The sequence below is a fragment of the Nannospalax galili genome, unplaced genomic scaffold (genome assembly GCF_000622305.1).
Source record: "Nannospalax galili isolate Female #2095 unplaced genomic scaffold, S.galili_v1.0 scaffold635, whole genome shotgun sequence".
Classification (NCBI taxonomy): Eukaryota; Metazoa; Chordata; class Mammalia; order Rodentia; family Spalacidae; genus Nannospalax; species Nannospalax galili.
Window position 1 is genome coordinate 664,563 of NW_008335836.1, and position 19,961 is coordinate 684,523.

Genomic DNA, 19,961 nt, shown 5'->3' on the forward strand with positions numbered 1-19,961 from the left:
CACACACACACACACACACACACACACACACACACACAAAGTTAAAAAGAAAGCTCATTATAAATAACAGGAAACACTCCTATTCCTTAGGAGCTAGGGATATAGCTCAATGGTAGAATGCTTCTGTTCCTTTTCTGTTTCTGAGATAAACTACTCCAACAAAAGCAATTTAAGAGGGGGTAAGGGTTTATTTAAGCTCAAAGCTCAAGGTTAGAGTCTATCACTGGGGTGCGGGGGCGGGTCTTCAGTCACAGCATCAGGAGCTTGAGGCAGCTAGTCAGCTTGCATCTGTGTGAAAGAAGCAGAGCGCAAAGAACACTCGCTGCCCCTCAGCTCCTTTTCTTCATTTATACTGTCCAGGACCCAGCCAGGAAATGGTGCAGCCCCTTCCTACCCCAGTTAGCAATCAAGATAATTCAGGGAAGGCATGATCTCCAAGGCGATTCTGGATTGTGTCAAGTTGATAACATTACCATCACAGCTTTTCTGACATGCTCAAAGCTCTGAGTTTTATGCAGCAGGAGGGAGAAAAGGAAGGGAGGGAGAGAGTTTTATTAGGAGATTCTAAGGGCTTTAGGAGGTCTGTGGCAGGAACCCAAGACAAGGACCAAATTTCCTTATTATACCACCCACTAACTCTGTGGGTGAGGAATCTGCACATTGCTTAGCTGGGTCCTGCTACAGGATCTCTTACAAAGGCTGTAGTCAACACACCTGGCTGTGGTGTCATCTGTAGGCTTGCCTAGGAAGTGATCTTCTTCCAAACTATTGGCAGCATTCACTTTTCCCAGGACCACCAGACTGAGGGCATCAGATGCTTCTCATGTGGGTCTCTCGTGGTGCAACTCAACATTTAGAGCTTGCCTCATCAAAGTGTAGTGCAAGAATGAAAGTAAGCAAGTTTGATGTAACCTGCTCTTGACAAGGGCTGGGCCACCCCATCTCACTTCGGCTTGCTCTGTTCACTAGAAGCAAGTTGTGAGATTTAGTCAATCCAAGGGGTACAGATTACAAAAGGGGGTGACTACCAGGAGTGAGGATTAGGAAGCCTTTTTGAAATAGCCTTCTAATGAAGATGTATCAGCATTGTTTTAAGAGTGGCCAAGAGGGCTGGGAGAGATGGCTCAGTTGGTTAAAACCCTGGCTCTTCTTGCAGAGGACCTGGGTTCAGTTCCCAGCACCCAAATGGTGGCTAACAACAGTTCCTAATGTAGCTCCAGTTCTGGGGGAATCTGACACCCTCTTCTGACTTCCACAGCAATTGCACAACATGAATGCACTTACATATATGAGGGCAATGCACCCATACACATAAAAAAATGAATAAATAAAATACATTTAAAAAATTTAAGTACTCTCTTGCTAACATACAAATTAAATGGAGTTCCTCATCTGAGTGTCAGGTATGTCTGGGAGACTTTAAAATTATGACACCTTATCAGTTAGAACACGGTTGAAACTTTTTTCTACTCACAAATCAGTTTCTCCCAAGAAATGCTTATGACCATTTTTTTACAAGTATATAAAATGGGTCCAAATTCAAATGTTTACTGATAAAAATTGACAAAGAAATATATTTTAAACACTTCTTTGATATGCATACAATTTTACTATTTCTTATAAATGAATGTAAATTTTCATAGTAATAAGATGGGGGGATTATTTATTTTATTGATTTTCTGTGTATTTCATATAGCACATCCCAAACAATCTGATTCATCTTTATACCCACATTCCAAATAGAACGCTCCCACAGCATGAGGAATAAAATATTCATTCTTATTTATACTGGATGATATAGAGCATCCTCTACATTTTACAGAGTTGATTGATATTTCACTAAAACAGGCAATGATGAGAACACTTTTATAAAACATGCAGTGCAAAATGGAATGACAATAGTGTGTCTAGGGCTGTTTCAGAAACTGCTGGCAGCTCTGCCCTAGTCCAAGACGAAAATTCATTGAGTAATTTCTTATAAAACTAAGTCAGCAACTCAAACATCAGTATTTAAAATTGAGCATTCTAACATGATGCGATCTATCAATTTTCTAATTTGAAAATTATATGCCAGAGAAGACGGCAGGAAAACATTTAAATCTTAGGTCTCCATAAATTTCTTTTTACTTACCTAATTGAATTTTTGTGTGTTTCATACACAACATCTTTTTTAAAAATATTTTTTTATTTTTATTTGTTATTTTTATTTTTATGTGTATTCATGTATTGCCTGCATGTAGGTAAGTTCACCCATATTGTGCAATGCCCACAGAGGTCAAAAGAGGCTGTCAGATCCCCTGGGGTTGGAGTTATGGAGAGTGGTTAGCTGCCATGTGGTTGCTGGGATTCGAACCCGGGTCTTCTGCAAGAACAACCAGTGTTCTTACCAGTGCTGTGCCATCTTTGCAGCCCCTCATACACAACATCTTAATCATCTTTATGGTTCCTTTTCCCATTGACACCCTCCCATAACCACCCCCCCACTGGATTTCATGTCTTCTGTAATTTATGTTAAGGAGATCTCTGTAATTTAACCAAAATTTTTCAAAGGTTTAAAACACTTTATATGCACAGTAAAGCAGCAATCCATAGCATTCAGTAGTCTTGAACCTGAATCAAGGTATTTCAAGCAGCATTTCTTGACACTCTGCACATGAAGCCATACACAGAAGTATTCCTACTGTGTGTTCTCAACTAAGGCTACAGTGAAGCCCTACCAGGCAACACTGGTGAGCTGTGTCAAAAATACCTCGATACATTAGGCCTTGCCCATGTGTAGGACAGTAGAATGGCATGCCCTAGGCTACATTCTCTATTAAAAGGAGGGTTGTTGAAAACAGCAGCTCTGATATCCCTGTCTTGCAGGACACTGCAGGACTAGCAAGAGAAAAGCAGCCAGGTTAAAAGCTTAGGCTTTGTGGGAAAGGGTCTTGCTCAACAGCCCTTAGCTCATCTCCCTTTCCTGAGCAAATAACTCAGCTATCATTAGCTAAGAGATTAGACCAGGTTAAAGGTTAACTCCTGAGCTTTCACAGCAACAGAAAAGTGACTAATACAAGCCCCAAGAAAGAAAACATTGTGGCCAATAAATTACCAGACGGGCATCGGTAACCTTGAGTAAAAGTTTAAGCATCCTGCTGGTGCCAACTAAAAGGCCATATGTCCTGTTTCTTTGTACCATAAATCTTTGTATGTGACTGCCTAACCCCACGTGACTGCCAGTTCCTTGTAATGTATAAAAATCCTCCGAACTTTGTAAAAAATGGTGTGTGTGAAGGAAATCACAAGTCCCAGTGTTGGTACTCTCTCTCTCTGCCACTGAAGCAAGTTTCCCTGCTGAGCAAAGCAAACCTGAGTCCTGATAGGCATGAAGGTCCTGATACCCATGAAGGTCCTGATACCCATGAAGGCCAGAAGAGGGCATTGAATCCAATGGAACTGGAGAATGCCTGTTAGCAGGCATTCAGGTGCTGGGACCTGAACCTCAGGCCTCTGAAAGATGAACCAGTACTCTTAAATGCTGAGCCATCTCCCCAGCTCTTAAATTAAAAATTATAATAAGCCTTTTTTATGGTTAAGAATTGTTCTGGATTTCTAGAGAAAAACCACAAAGATTTGGCAAGAGAGCAACTTGAACTATTTTTCACATTTTCTAATTCTAAAATGAGAAAGATAAGCATAAAATTTTAGTTTGTCTTTCTGTTGTAAGGATTATATGGCCTAATATATATGAAGAGTTTAAACTGGCACTTGACAAAAATTAAGCTCCTACTAAGACTTCACTAGTATTTTGAGAGGCATCATTCAAACAGTGTCTCCTAGATGTGCTGGAAATACTCTGTATCTTTATACATACTGCTTATTCTACAAAATAAGTATTGTAGATATACCTCACAAAAAAATTAATTAGCTATTTGATTAACTTGGTCTCTTAAAATGTATGAAGAAATAACAATCTACACTCATAAAAGCACATGAGGCAATTTTTCTATCCACAAACCTTCACTCATCTGTCTTCTCAATACGTCATCTTAATCATCTTTCTCTTAGAATTAACTGCATTCTATTAAAATCTTCAGGCAATTCTTCTGAGTGTAATATTTAGATCAAGCCACTTAACAAAAATAGTTGAAATATATGACAGTTGTGGTGTTGGGGCATCAAGTCCTCAGTGGAAAAGTTGTTAAGTTTGCCCTGTAGTGAGTCTCATTGATGGGCACATATCTTATTGGGTAGAAATTTGGACATTAAGGCTGACACGTAGCATTGTAAGTTCCCCAATGCTGGACTGAGAATAGAGCACTTTGCTTCTATTCCACAAAACACACTCCATAGACACGGTTTCATAGTGCTCAGACCTAATGGAGTACAAATTAAATATTTGCTCCATCAAAGTGTTGTAAGGCTATCAAGAAGTGCAAATAAGTTTAATGAAGATAATGCAGCCTAAAATGAACAGGATACAGCAAACCATGTATTAGGACAGCAGCATTCAATTCCAAAGACGCATAAAGAAAATCACAATGGCATAAAGAGCTTGAAAGTAATGGTATTTCAAGATTTTCATTTCTCATTCCTTTGAGCTTGTACCATTTTACTGTGATGCAATTTCCGTATGTTGTCATTTTGTTATTCTCCCTACGGTCAGCGTGCTCAAGATAGATTTAAAAATAAATGCACCTGAATACGTTACTTCAAAAGTAACTATAAATATTATTTGCTCAATGAATAACTGATGTTCATATTCTCTACAAATATTCTTCTTAAGGTCAATTAGGTTTTAGATATTTATCATGCTATAGAAGTCACTTTATTTTGATATTCATATCCTTGCTGTATTATTTGTCTTTTGTGTTCTGTTGTTGTGATAAAACACCAAGACCAAGGCAACTTATGGAAGAAAGTTTATTTTGCCTTATAGTTCCGAAAGGATGAGACTCTATCACATCACAGAGGCATGGCATCAGGATCAGGAAGCTAAAAGCTCACATCTCTGAGGACAAACAGAAGCAGAGAGTGTGAACTAGGAGTGACACAAGGCTATGATCTCCCAAAGCCCACCTCCAGTGACATGTTTCCTCCAGCAAGGCGATACCTCCTAAACTTCGCAAACAGTGCCACCAGCTGGGGCCAAGTGTTCAAATGCATGAATCTAGAGGGAAATGTTCTCATTTAAATCACCACATTTACATTGTTTTCATTGATATTCTCTTTTGTGAAGATGAACGTGGTAGAAGAAAAGGACAGTGAGCAGGCTCACGATAAGAATAAACAGGAAAAACAAACACAGTCCAACAGTCAAACCAAAGTTAGGGAGTAAACATTTCTTAGGTTTTCTGGGAAGACCTCAGCTGTGTAAAATTAGAGGTTTCTGGTTTCCAGTTATTAAGATAGATTTTATTATATAGAAAGTGGAATCATAGCAACTCCACGTATTAGGAGTACAGAGACCAAAGAGCCATTCTGGTTTCAATCACTACTTTATTTCATAATCACTATACATGCTGCAATCCTGAATCCCTCATTGACAAGCACAGCTGTAATTATCACAATTCTTATTTAAGAGCTAGAAAAACATATGAAAATGGATTATCTATTATAGAAACTTACATAGCTGTCAGGGGATAAAAGACATTCTGAAGTCTTAAGTTCTTTTTTGCCTTGTTTGTTTCAGCCAGTGTAGACACATGAACTACAAAAACCCAGTTAGTTTTGAAAATGGACTAAATTAACTTCATTTATGTAATAAACAATATATTTATACATTGAAAATACTTCCAGATGAATATTAAATGACTTATACTGTTTTCTGCTAACACGAACTTCTAAGAATTGGTAATGCAGCCTGCTTCATTCCTCATGTTTGAATTAGTAGTTACTCTGAATTGTTATTAAGATATATTTAAGTCAATGAACTCTAATATTGTTTCACATGATCACAACAGAAGACTCAAAACAATTACTAGTATGATGAAAACTAGCCAGCAGAGATGTAGTGCCAAGGTCAGTACCAGCTTGATTTCACCTTGTTTTTTTCTTTGACTGTTATGTATGTAGTGTCCTCAACAGTAAGTTCTTACCACCAAGTACTGATGGGTAACCAGGTATAATGGCATTACTTAGTATTGTTTGATGATCTTTGGGACCCATCTGGGAGTTAGAAATGCATTGCATGAAATTCTGAAATCAATAAAATTATTTTCTAAAAAGAACAAAAAATACTTTTTCAGTATTTTTAAAAAAGTTAAATTGCTTGGGATGAAGAGATGGCTCAGCAGCAAAGAACGTGCACTGCTCTTGTTGAGGAGCAGTGTTCAAAACCCAGCATCTGTGTAGGAAGGCTCACAACAACTGGTAACTCCAGCTCCATGGGATCTGAGATTCTCTCATGGACTCTCCAGGCACACACCTGTACTTATGACCATATACCCACATAGAGACACACACATACACATATATAATGAAGCTTTTAAAAAATTAAGAGTTATTGAGTGGGGATGTGTATCAGTGATTGAACAGTTTCCTTCCATGGACTAAACTATAGATTTGATCCTCAGAACAGCAAAACAAATATATAGATATAGATATAGATATAGATGATATAGATATAGATATGGAGCTAGAGACAGAGATAGAGATAGAATATAGAAGATAGATGATAGATAGATAGATAGATAGATAGATAGATAGATAGATAGATGGATGATGGATGGATGGATTAATGGATAGATAGATAGATAGAAAGAAAGAAAATGATGATTCAGAAGATGCTTATTTCAACTCCTAAGGAAATTAAACCTCCTCTGATAAGGAAGAATGTGTATGTAAATATGTGAAAATAATTCTGAGAACATAAGTATTGGTAACATCTGCTCCAGACCACAATACATCATCATATCTAGATAAAATCTCACCATCACCATCATTATTGCACACATGAACGGCAGAACAATAAAGTATCACAAAGTTAATGAAAAACATTACTTAAGATCAAGAAGCAAACAAATATGAGTTCAAAATGTTCTTGTATAAGCGACCTTAAACAATGTCTGAGGATGGACATTGGAGAGAATTAATGAAAATGATCACATGGTGAAGTCAGGCTGTCTAGCTAGCGAGCAAGGGCATGTGCCCAAAGATCCTCTACCAGCACACTGCATGTGAAGCATGTGTGAAGTCAGGCTGTCTAGCTAGCGAGCAAGGGCATGTGCCCAAAGATCCTCTTTGTGATGCTCTGTTGCCTCTGTTTCTGCTTTGTACCTAGGCTTCTGTTCACAGCTCTGGGCACATCATACTTAGAGCAGAAAATTAATCATGTGTCCATACTATTAGGGACTGATTCCCTCATTGTCTTGATGGCTTGCCTACACTGTGATTGAATGGATAATTTTGGGGCGACAGAGGAGATACAGGACTCCTTGGCGTATCTGCTTGGTTTTTACACTGTAGATGATTGGATTGAGCACTGGTGGAACCATTAAATAGATGTGAGCCATGAAGATGTGGATGAGTGGAGAGGAATGTTTGGCAAAACGATGGACAAGAGATAACCCGATCATAGGCACATATAGAATGAGTACAGCACAGATGTGGGATGCACATGTGTTAAGTGCCTTAAGCCTCCCCTCATGGGATGCAATTCTTAGCACCGAGTGAAGGATAAAAACATAAGATACAAAAATGCCCAGAAAGTCCATGCCCCATAGCATAGTTATCAGGACTAACCCATATATGACATTGAATCTGGTGTCAGCACAGGCAAGGCGGATGATGTCCTGGTGCAGACAGTAGGAGTGAGAAAGGACGTGGGAGCGGCAGAAGGGAAAGAACGCCAGACGTGCCATAAGTGGAATTATCAAAATAGAACTCCTGAGCAGAGCTGCAATTCCGATCTTGGCAATAAGTCTTGGGGTAAGAATGGTAGCATATCGCAGTGGGTGGCAGATAGCCACATACCTGTCAAGGGCCATTGCCAAGAGCACAGATGATTCAGTGAAGGAAAACGTGTGAATCAGAAACATCTGGACGACACAAAGATTGAACTGGATCTCTCTGGAAATGGCCCACAACACCCTGAAAAGAGATACTATTGTGGGCAAAGACATGGCCATGTCATTGAGAGAAAGCATAGCCAGGAAGTAATACATGGGCTCATGGAGCCTGGGGTCTGTGCGTACAATGTGCAGGATCATGCAGTTGCCTGTTACCCCAGTAATGTAGAGGAAGCAGAATGGGATGGAAATCCAGTGGTGAAATTCCTCATATCCAGGGATACCTGTGAGATAGAATGTGGAGGACAGGACACTGCTGGAGTTTGTGGTTGCCATTGGGCTGCCATTTAAACCATAACCAAGATCAAGTTCCACATTTTATTTCAGTGAGATAGCAATGATTAGCCCAAGTTCTGTGTCAAGAAAAAAATAAGTGAATGAAACAAAAGCAATCATAGAAAACTTCGGTGCTTATGCAATCACTCCTTAATCCACTCCACATTTCTGTTCATCTTCTCCACTTCATTGTTGTTACTATCAGTTAAGTAAAACTTAGAGTTTATGACTGACCATCAGGATAAGATTGTCTTTTCTGCCTCCCAGATGGAAGCCTGTTAAACATCCCCTCTAATCATGATAGGAAAAGAAGAGATCTTAAGCCTGAAGGGAAAGAGAGAGGGTAGTATAACATATTAGTTAGCAGAAGTTGGGACTAAGTGGAGGAAGAAAGAGAACCAGCCTGGGGGCGGGGGGTGAGGCATGAGGATGGGCAGTGGGTGTAGAAGGAAAAATAACAACAGTCTAGCAACACAAAAATATGACGAGGCCATGATGAAACCCACTATTCTGTATGCTAACCAAAAAATTTAAAAAGTAATCACACACACACACACACACACACACACACGACCTCTAAACATGAACAATCTTTGTTCAATAACACCACCCACACCATACTAATTCTAGACCACAAGTCTTACTATCTTTCATGGTAACCCCTACAGTGATTTTTATTGTTTCTTCACCTGTCTGAGCTTTCTGTTTTCTTGTGCTATTCTAAGACACCATGCAGTGCTCACTCTAAGACATCATTGAGGGCACCTCTGCAGAATCAAAGCAAGTGCCATTCAACATGGCTTTTATTCCTACTCAGTTATATCCAACTGATTTCACGAGCCTGCAATTTTCAGATAATTCACTCTATGATGTTTGCTTTTCACCTGTCATACTCAAGAGCTAAGCCCAAGATAAGATGGACTTAAAATAATACAGGACTTTTAAAGTCTTATAATAAGATATAAAATATGTGGTTTTAAAGGAAGTAGAATTGGCCCTGGGTGATTTGGGAGACTGAGAGGTGGATGTGTTCAAGATACATTATATAACATATATGGAATTTTAGAAGAATAAATAAAAATACTATTTGAACAAGAAGAGAAATCAGTAAGGCAAGTATATGCAAAGAAGGGGGCCAATAGGTCCAAGAGGGGGTCAGAGAAGGCAGTGGGGGAGAAGAGCCTTGTGATCACAGTACATTTCATATGAGTAAAAACAAAAACTGTTAAAAAAAGCTTCTTTTAAAAAATGCTCCTTTTGGGGGGTGCTTGTTTAGTTGAGTGAGGTGATTCACACCTGTAATTATCACACTCAAGAAGCTGAGACAGGAGGATTGCTCTGAACAAGAGACAAGCTTGGGCAGCATAGTGAGTTCACACTACCCTGCAGACTACAAAGTGGCGTCTTGTCTCAAAAGGAATAAAACACTCATTCTTTCCTAAAGAGTTAAATAGTGGATAAATCTTTAAAGGGATAGACCTGTGCAGGTTCATTGTTCAAAGCAGAAAAACAAACAAAAAAGAGCAAGAAGAAAAAAGTTATAACAAATAGCATCTTACATTTATACCAAATTAATGCAGACCAAAAGAGAAATAACTTTTTCTTATTTCTTTGCTTCTTCTCTTATTGAGTAAAAATATTATTTTCCTTTCAAAATCCCCTTTGTCTTTTACATGAAATCACCCAGCTCAGCAAAAACTAATAGGATCACAGCACATTATCAGTTATTAAATACCATCTTCCTGTCCTGTAAAGGCTACCTTACATTTGAAACCGTCCATTTCACTTCGATCTCTTTAAGTCCGATGTGGATAATCCCTAAACGCAGCAGATATTTGCTTGGGGGATTCCTAATAGAAATTAATACTTTATTCAATTTAATCTTTTGCTGTTTCATGCACGAATAAAGTAAATTTTTGACATTTTCACCCCTAATACCCTCTTTCCATCCATTCTCCTTCTGCTAAAGCCTTTCTTCTTCCCAGAATGCCCCTCCTAGTCTTCTGTCTTGTTTTGTGTGACCCAGTGAATTAAGTCAGGGTTGCTTACGTAAACGTGGGTAGAAGGTTATTTCCTGGAGCAAGGGCTATGGTTTTAGGAAAATAAAGACCTGAAAAAAAGAATCCAAACAAGTAAATTCAATCTTATGATTTCTCATATCAAGTTTGCATATTCTCTATTTTTTTCCAAAGTGGTACTTGGATAGCTGCTCTTGTCCACAGTCTGCCTGCCGTGTCTGTCACCTTTCTCCTCAGATCTCCCTCCAACTGCCCTAAGAGTTCATTATGCTGTCAGCACCTACGTCTCCAATTCTCATTTCTCCTCTTTGCTGATCCCAGTCTGGTGTCCGTGATCAGAAAAAGGGTTTCTTCCTCTTCTTTACCTCGATGCTTAGTCATCTCAGACCCTTCCATTAATTTCTTAACCGTTTTCTTCCACCGCCAAGAAGAAGGAAAAGGAAAGCCTGAAACATAAAGTCCCGAAGATCAGTCTGGATGCCACGTGAGTCAAGCTTATTTGCGTCCATGGCTTTTCTTCAAGGTTTTAAGGAGACTGCTCCCTGCTGTCTCCAAATTAATTCTGTATTTCTCTGCTGTGCAGCACATCAATCCAGGTCGCAGGTTACAATGTTTGCTCTCTTTTTGATTATAGACAAAAACATTTTCTGTTTCATATTTGCTTCCTTTGTCAACTGAAGAAAAATTTGTCAAATTTGTCAGAATTGGGCTAGGAATTAACGTACTGCATAACGATCAGATCTGGGAAATTAGAGTCTCAGTCACCCAAAGCATTTACCAATTCTTTGTCCACATGCACTAAAAGAGAGTGGAACAGAGAAAGGATCTCTTACACTTAAAATGTGTCCTCATCCACATAGAACAAAATAATCATGATGATAACTGAGAGCAAAATCAAAAACAACAGTTAGTCGGCTGGTGAGCAGCAGGACTGTTGAAGAAGCAGGTTAACTGCAGTGTCAACACAGCACAGACAGCATGAACATCACAAAATGAAGGAAAGGCTTCACTGTTGGGTGAAAACATCAATTTTACCTCAGTATCATCAAGTAAAGGTGCAACATATTAACATGAATTCCCTATTAATCTTTTTAGCTACCATAAAATTCCTCTGATGCTTTATTGAACTACATAATGCATTCTGAATTTAATTCAGTGTCAGTTTTGGAAAGAAAAAAGTATTCCATGGTAGGAGACAAATGAGATCCTCGGGGTTTCAGTAAGCGATGAATCTCAGCAGTCACAGTTAGCATTCCAAATGTCCCGCATTAATACAACACTTACTATTGACTGGCCCTCTTGTTATTGAACATCACTTCATACTGTAATTTTGCTCGATTTGAACTGTCCTACTTCTATTGCTCCTGACCCTGAATTTTCAAGCTCATCCACATGGGCATATCGTGGCTTGCAGCATTTTTTTAGAAAAAAAAAAAAGCATCTGAGGATATGTCTCAGTGGTTAAGAGCACTGGCTGTTCTTGCAGAAGATGCAAGTTCAGTTCCCAGCAGCCATCTGTCAGCTAGTAACTCCTGTTCCAGGGGCTCTGGCATTCTCTTCTCACTTCTGCAGGCATTGCAAAACATGTGTACACTTAAACACATACAGACAAGATACTCATACACATGAAAATAAAAATAACAAAGTATTTTAAAAATAAAATAAAAAAGAGATTAGAGTCTAGGGTTGTTTCATAAATTTGAATGCCTAATAAAATTGCTTGACTGGATAGGATTTAACATACATGGAATGTGATGGGGGCATGTATGAGGGACAGGGAGGGAGTCTAAATTTGATTAAGATCTATTTTATGTAATGCACAAAACACAATAAAATTTAACAGCCCCTAAAATGTAAAATATTATTTTAAAATTACTGATTTGGGGATCTGAAGAAGAACTTTGTGGTTATCTGGTAACATTCTGACCTCATTTTGAATTTCCTTCTGTGTTATGTCTGAAAGTAAACCTTTACCTCATGTAAACAATTCCTTGCACAGATACCATTGTAAATGAAATTCTAAGACATCTTAAGTAAACCTCTTTGCCTGAAAAATTTCAGGTCTAAACTGGATCCTACAAGCATGAGTACTCACAAAAAGATGCTCTAGTGGAAATTATGTTAAACGGACCTGAGAACCTTTTCTATCCTAAGCCAGGCTCTCAGTCCTTCTCTCCACTCTTCTGATGTCTGCCCTCTTCTCTTTTACCTCTCAACCTCCCACTGTGTTTTCATTTTGCCCCCATTTATATTTTTACCAGATCTCACATACATTGTGGAAAAGTTCTTCTTGCTGTGGAAGAGCATTCTAATTCTACAAGGAAGTAAAATTAATTAATAAAAATTTCTGTGGTCCTTCGAGAGGATGCAGTAAATGTGTGGGAGAGACGCTGTAACCCTGTCAGTGCCAACATTTTGATTTATAGACCCTCCCAAGTTTCTCTGTGTAACATCACCAGACCACAGCAGGATGAAGAATTCTCTGGAGATTTTCAAACATTTGTTGTCTGGATATTTGGAAAAACTAACAGGATGCAACGTGCAATGAGATACCAGTTTGCACCTAGAATACAAGAGATCAGTAAACAGTTTTACGTATGGTGTGATTAGATGTTCATATTAAAGTCTTCAATTGTAGAAGAGCAGAGTCTATAGCTAACTGCTAGCAGTGATTTGAGCTCAGTTTTGGTGATGACAGTTATGTACACAATGAAACTCTCTTATTTGAGATGATGTCCTCAAAATAATTCAATAATCAAAGCCAATATTATGCCTGAAATCTGATTTTCCAATGTAGTACTTTTATTATTATTTCATAGATTTCTTCCAAAGACAATGGAATATATACAACAAATGCAGCTTTTAGTGAATGAATAACTCTCTCACCTACATCTAATAGAAGGGAAATAAAAATTATGCCATTTCTTGGCAAAGTCTCTGGCAACCTGAAGTCATAAGTTCAGCCTTGAATGTCTCACTAGGTGGAAGGATATAATGGTACACTGCGTAGACCACCCATTATGAAAGTGGATACAAATATAAAGCTTATGGAATGGTGTCTTGGAAAAGAGTATGCTGGCTTCCGTTCCTACATCTCTCACTCTGTGTCAGGCCATAATGGACTATATGAGTTGGTGCTCTTGCTATCTGGAGTTTGGCTTGACAGAGACAATTGTGGAACAACAAGGGAACACAGGCAGAACACATGGCTGGAATGCACCTGGTCATGAATCCCCACGCATCCCACATTTGGTTTCTGATGGTGTCTTCACCTCCCTACAGAACAGGGATGGTCCTGTCAGTTTCACATCTCCACATTCACCCTCTGTAACTTCTGGTGTAGTCTTTAAATCGTGCCACACCAAGATGAGCAAAGACAAGCAAATGCTGAATTAGAATATGGTACATAAATTCTGCTTTGATTTTTCTAAGTCTAATTCATCAACTTATCATAACCCCAGCATCAAATTCTTCATATCACCTAAAGGTGAACATAGCATATTCTTCTGTAGTTTCTAATCCCTATTTCATTTGTTTGAGCACTTATGGTCATTGTTGGTTCTTATTTCTATTAATTTGGGGTATGATTTGGACTTGTTTAAATAGTTCCATGAGATGTACTGAAAGGCTCTTTAATCGATAGATTTTTATTTTTATGTATCCATTAACTACCTTATTGTTCCTTTTTTTAATTAAAAAATTAATCCTTTGATTTAGTTTAAAAAATTTTATTGAATTTTTCTGATTTCCATACAATATAATTTGATGATATTTAAATCTTCTCATCCTTGCCTATCATTAACACCCCGTATCCAGTTTAAAGTACTGTGTTATTTCTGTGATACAGCCTATAATCTGAGTTGTGTCCCAAATATCCTTCATTATGGGTCTCTCTATTGGGGCCTGAGCAACCTACCAAAATTCTCATCCCTGTAAGATACTCTCTTGTCCTCTGAGCAGCCAACAGTTACCAAAATTTACTTAGGTTGGTTTGGTATTCCTTACCCACTTTGCCATGTCTATGGTGGGATTTTGTCTGGTTTGAGCTTGCATAAGATTTGTGTGTGCTGTCACCATTACTGTGAGTTCATATGTGTAACTGAGAAGCTGTCTGTAAAACTCTTTCTCCTTGTGATCATCCACTCTGCTAGCTCTTACAAATCTTTCCATCTTCACTTCTTCAATGACCTCTAAGCCTTAGGAGGCAGAAGTTTGAAGTAGGTGTCCTGTTCAGGGATAAAGTACTCTCGGGACTCTTGTTCTCTGCACATTAACCGGTTGTTTCTGTGTTAATCACCATATGCTGCATAAGGAAACTTCTCTGGTGAGAAGTGAGGGATGCATTGAAGATATGTCACTTAGGGTTATGTATCTCCCACTTTATTCTCTGCTTTTTAGAAATGTGGTAAAAGTAGGTTTTTCTCGGGATCTATGAAGTCTCCAGCCATTTGTAGTTAGCTAGGTTTACAGCACCACTCATAAATTCCTTCTACTGAGCAGGCATTAATTCCAGTTACACAGCTGTTGATCCCCCCACACACACAATAAAAGTTCTATGAATGCACCAATAGCAATAGTTTGATGGGCCAATCTTTGTGGTTTATTAGGCTTTACCACTGGATTGAACCTTTGATTGGTTTTCTCCCTTGGCAGTTTGCATAGTCCTCTGATACCATGAGAGGCAGTCTTCAGGGAGGAGGCCTCCGGGTCAGTTTAGCTCTGAGTTTGTGTTCCTTCACTTAGTATAACGGTTTCTTTTTTTATCCATTTATTAATGATTTTTTGATTTTCGTGTTTCTTTACAGCTAAGTAGAGATTCGTTGTATAACTGTACTACATTTTCATAATCCATTTGTCAGCTGAGGGACATTTAGAGTGTTTTCATTTCTTAGCTATTATGAAAAAGCAGCAACAAAAATGGATGTACGATATCTAGAGGAGGATGAGTTCTTTGAGTATAGACAGAGGAGTGTGTGGCTGCGTCATAAGATAGATTCATTCTTAGATTTTTAATAATATGTTATTTACTATTTTTAGCTTACGTATGGTTCATTGCCTGCCTGTATGTAAGTGCATCCATGTCATGCAATGCCTGCAGAGGCCACAAGAGAGTGCTGGATGTATAGCTAGTAAAGAATTTCTCCTACTCCATGGGCTTCCTCTTCACTTGATTGGTTGTTTACTTTGATTCATAGAAGATATTTAGTTTAATGAGATCCCATTTGGCAACTGTTGACCTTAATTCCTGAGTAACTGATGTCCAATTTAGAAAGCCCTCTGCTGTACCCATATCACGTAGGGCACTGTCTATGGTGTTTGTTTTGTTTTTTCCTAGCAGTTTCACCATTTCAGGCTCTACATTGAGGCCTTTAGACCCATTTTGAGTTGATACAAGGTGATAGATATGGGTCTGATTTCATTTTTCTACATGTTGAGATCCAATTTTGCTGGGAGGATTCCTTGAAGATGCTGTCGTTCCTCCAGTGTGTGTTCTTGGTACCTTTGTAAAATATCAGGTTGCTGTCATTGTGTGCACTCATCTTTGGATCTTTAACTTTGTTTCATTGATCTATGTCTGTTTTTGTGCCAATATCATGTTGTTTTTAATGACTGTAGCTCTGTAATGTAGATTGATGTCTGGTATGGTACTCCCTTCACTGCTCTGCCCCCCCCCCCGCCCCCAGCCAAGTCTGTTTTTGTGCCCAAACCATGCTGCTGTTTTTTATGTCTATGGCTCTATACTATAAGTTGAGGTCTGGTATGGTAATCCCCTTGGCATTGCTCTTTGTGCTCAGGATTGCTTTGGCTATCTGGGATCTTTTGTGTTTCCATATGAATTTTATGATGGATTTCTTATTTCCCTGAAGATTATCATGGGGATTTTGATGGGAATTGTATTGAATCTTCAAATTGTTTGTGGTGGGATGGTCATTTTCACTGTATTAATTCTGCCTATCCATGAGCATGGAGACCTTTCCATTTCCTTGTCTTCCTAAATCTCTTCAAAGATTTAAAGTTTTCATTGAAGAGTCCTTCAGCTAGCTTTATCCCTAGATATTTTATTTTACTTTTGGAAGCTATTGAGAAGGCAAAGTGTTTCCTAAACTCTTTCTCTGATTTTTTTGCTATTTGAATATAGAGAGGCCACTAATAGTTACAAATAGATTTTGTAACTTCTACTTTGCTGAAAGTGTTAATAATTTTTTAAGTTTTGTGGTGGAATTTTTGTGATGTCTTATGTGTAATATCAGATCATCTTAAGATAAAGATAATTTGATCTGTACATTTCCAATTTATGTCCCTTTTTATTTCCTTCTCTTGTCTTATTGTTTTATCAAGAGTTGAAAGCACTGTAGTGAAAAGACATGGGGAGAGCAGACAGTCCTTTGGGTTCCTGATTTCAATGGGAGTGTTTCATGATTTCTCTACTTAGAATGATGTTGTCTGTGATTTTGTTGTACACAGTCTTAATGATGTTGAGGTATGTGCCCTAGCGTCCAGTTCCTTCTAGGACTTTTACCACAAATTCAGGTTAGATTTTGTCAAAAACTTTTTCTGCATCTATTGAGATGACCATGTGATTTTTGACTTTAAGTCCATTTATATGTCTTATTACTTTTTTTGACATGTATACTGAACCATCTCTGTATCTCTGGGGTAAAGCCGATATGATGATGGTGAATGATCTTTTCGATGTGTGTCTGTTTGCAGTTTGTGAGTTATTTCGTGTCTATGTTCATTAAGGATATGGGCCTGTAGTTTTCTTTTTCATTTAATTTTTTTTCTTTTTTACTATGATTTTACCTTATTAGAGTGATAATGACATTGTAGAAGGAGTTCCTGAGTTCTCCCTCTGTTTCTATCTTTTGAATAATTTAAGCAGTATTAGTTCTAGCTATTCTTTGAAGATCTGGTAAAAACTCTTCTGGAAATTCAACTGATATTGGACTTTTTTTAGTTGGAAGTATTTCTATTACTGTTTGAATTTCTTTATTTGTTATAGGTGTGCTAAAATGGTTGAATTCTTCTTGGTTTAATATTGGTGGTTTCAATGAATTTAGACATCCATCCATTTCTTTTAGATTTTCAAAGTTAATAGCCTATAGTTTTTTTTTTTTAACAGATTCCCTTATAAAGTTCTGGATCATTTTTGGTGTCTGTGTAATATTTCCTCTTTTGTCTCTTATCTTGTTTATTTGGATTTCCTCTTCTTTTCTTTCAGTTAACGGGGCCAAGTGTCTATCTTGTTTATCGTTTCAAAGAATCAGCCCTTATATTCATTGATTTTTTGTATTGTTTTCTTTTTTCTGCTTCATTGATTTCTGCTCTGATTTTGGTATTTCTTCTCATCTGCTGGATTTGGGATTTGCTTATTCCTGCCTTCCAAGAGTTTTGAGTTGTAGTGCTAAGCCATGTATTTGTTCTCTTTCTGATTTTTAGCATAGCTGCTTCTATCTATAAATTTCCCTCTTAGGACTGCTTTCAAGGTGCTCCAGAGGTTTTGTTCTGTTATATTATCATTCTCTTTCACTTCCAGGGCTATTTTTATTTCTTTTGGATCCATTGATCATTCTGGAGCATGTTTTTTAACTCAGTTTGGGTAGCTACTAGAGCTTCTTTTCCTGTTTATTTTTAGCTCTTTTGTGTTATGGTTTGATAAAATGCACAGAATTATTTCAGTTTTTTGTATTGGTTGAGGTTTGTTTTGTGCCCTAATAATGTGGTTAGTTTTAGAGGAACTTCCATGGGTGGCTACATGGAATGTACATTCTTTGGTGCTTGGGTGGAATATTCTGTAGCTGTTTGGTCCACTTGATATATGATATCATTTAATTAAGATGTTTCTCTGTTCGTTCTTTATTCTTTATCCAGTTGTCCTGTGTATTGGAGAGAGTGAGGTATTGAAGTCTACTATTATTGAGTTGGGGTTAATTTGAGTCTTAAAGTAACACAGTGCTGCCTTTATGAAATTTTATGAACCAGAGTTTGACCCATATATGTTCTTCTTGGTTAATTTTTCCCTTGATTCGGATGAAGTGAACCTCTTTATCTCTTCTGATCAGCTTTAATTTTAAGTCTATTTTTTAGAAAATAAGAATTTCAACACCTGCTTGTTCCTTAGCACCATTTGCTTTAAATATTTTTCCATCCTTTGACTGCACGATAGTGCATATTACTGAAGATGACGTGAGTTTATTTTATGTCTTTTTGCAGGCAACAAAAAGATGGATTTTTTTCTTAATCCATTCAACTACTCTGAATCTTTTTACTGGGATTTGCAGTCATTCACATTTAAAGTTATTATAGGAAGATGTGTATTGGTTTATTGTTTTTGTATTACTATTTTGTATTTCTCTAATTATATTTCATGTGTTCATCTTTCTTGACCCTTTAGATAATTCATTTCTTCTGTCCTTCTTTTCTTCAGTTTTGAGAATTTTCTGTGGGGTCGGGTTGGTGGACAGGAATTTTTTCAGACTATTTGGGCGATGGGTGATTTTCCCCCTTGTACTATGATAATTTTTCTGGGTAAAGTATTCTGGGTGGACATCTATAATCATTTAGAACTTGGAATATTTGGTCAAGGCTCATTTGACTTTATAGCTTGCAGTGAAAAGTCAGCTATAATTTTGATGAGTTTTCCTTTGTGTCTAGCTCCCTCTGCCCCTCCCCCCAGCAGCTTTCAAACAGTCTCTCTTTGTTCTGTAAATTTAATGTCTTTACTATTATATGTTGTGGGGGAAATTCTGTTCTGGTCCTGTCTATTTGGTGTTCTATGTGCTTCTTTTATTTGTATTGGTATGTATTTCCTTAATTTTGGCAATTTTCTTCCATAATCCTGGTGAAGGTATGGTCAGTGTCATTGATCTGTATGGGTATGTATTTCCTTAATTTTGGCAATTTTCTTCTATAATCCTGGTGAAGAAATGGTTAGTGTCATTAATCTGAGATTCTTCTCCTTTTTCTATGCCTATGATACATAACTTTAGGCTTTTGTGCTCTCATATTTCCTACATATTCCATTCCTGTTTTTTTTCTAATTTTTCATATTCTTTGCTTGAGAAGCTCGGTTCTTCAACTTTATTGTCTTGTCTGCATATAATTTCCATTTCATTCAGTCTATTGGTAAGGCTTTTTCCTGTCACTTCAATTTGGTTTATTGGGCTTTTTAATTCCATCTTCATTTCAGCCCGAGTTTTCTTTAATATTTCTATCACTTTCATGAATTCGTCCTTCAAATTCTAAACTGTCTTTGTCATCTCATTCATTAATGTATTTGTATTTTCTTGAGTTTCAATAAGGAATATATTCCTATCCTTTTGAGTTCTTTGAATTTTTTGTTTGTGTTTTCTTTAAATTCGTTATATTCTTTGATCATGTTTATTATAGTTCTTTAAATTCTGTGTCTCTGAGAAGTTCTCATTGTAAAACTTTGCTGATGCAGTATGGTGGAAACATATTCCTTTGTTTTTTAATATTATTCATGTTTGTTCGTTGAGGTATGGGCACATAGATTTCTTTTGTTAGTTGTGTATCTAATATGAAACTCAACCCTGTCATTGTTTAGTTGAATTTTGTTTTTGTTTAAATTGTTAATGTTGCTTAGTTACTTTTT

At 37.5% G+C, this 19,961-nt stretch overlaps 1 protein-coding gene across 1 annotated transcript; it reads right to left on the bottom strand.

Annotated features, from left to right (window-relative positions):
• Positions 1–7,341: 7,341 nt before the first annotated feature.
• Positions 7,342–8,331, bottom strand: LOC103732057 (olfactory receptor 51G2-like). The gene has a single exon (XM_008830579.1). It carries the CDS (start codon positions 8,325–8,327, stop codon positions 7,365–7,367), a length of 963 nt encoding a protein of 320 aa, XP_008828801.1. The 5' UTR covers positions 8,328–8,331; the 3' UTR covers positions 7,342–7,364.
• Between the last annotated feature and the right edge of the window lie 11,630 nt (positions 8,332–19,961).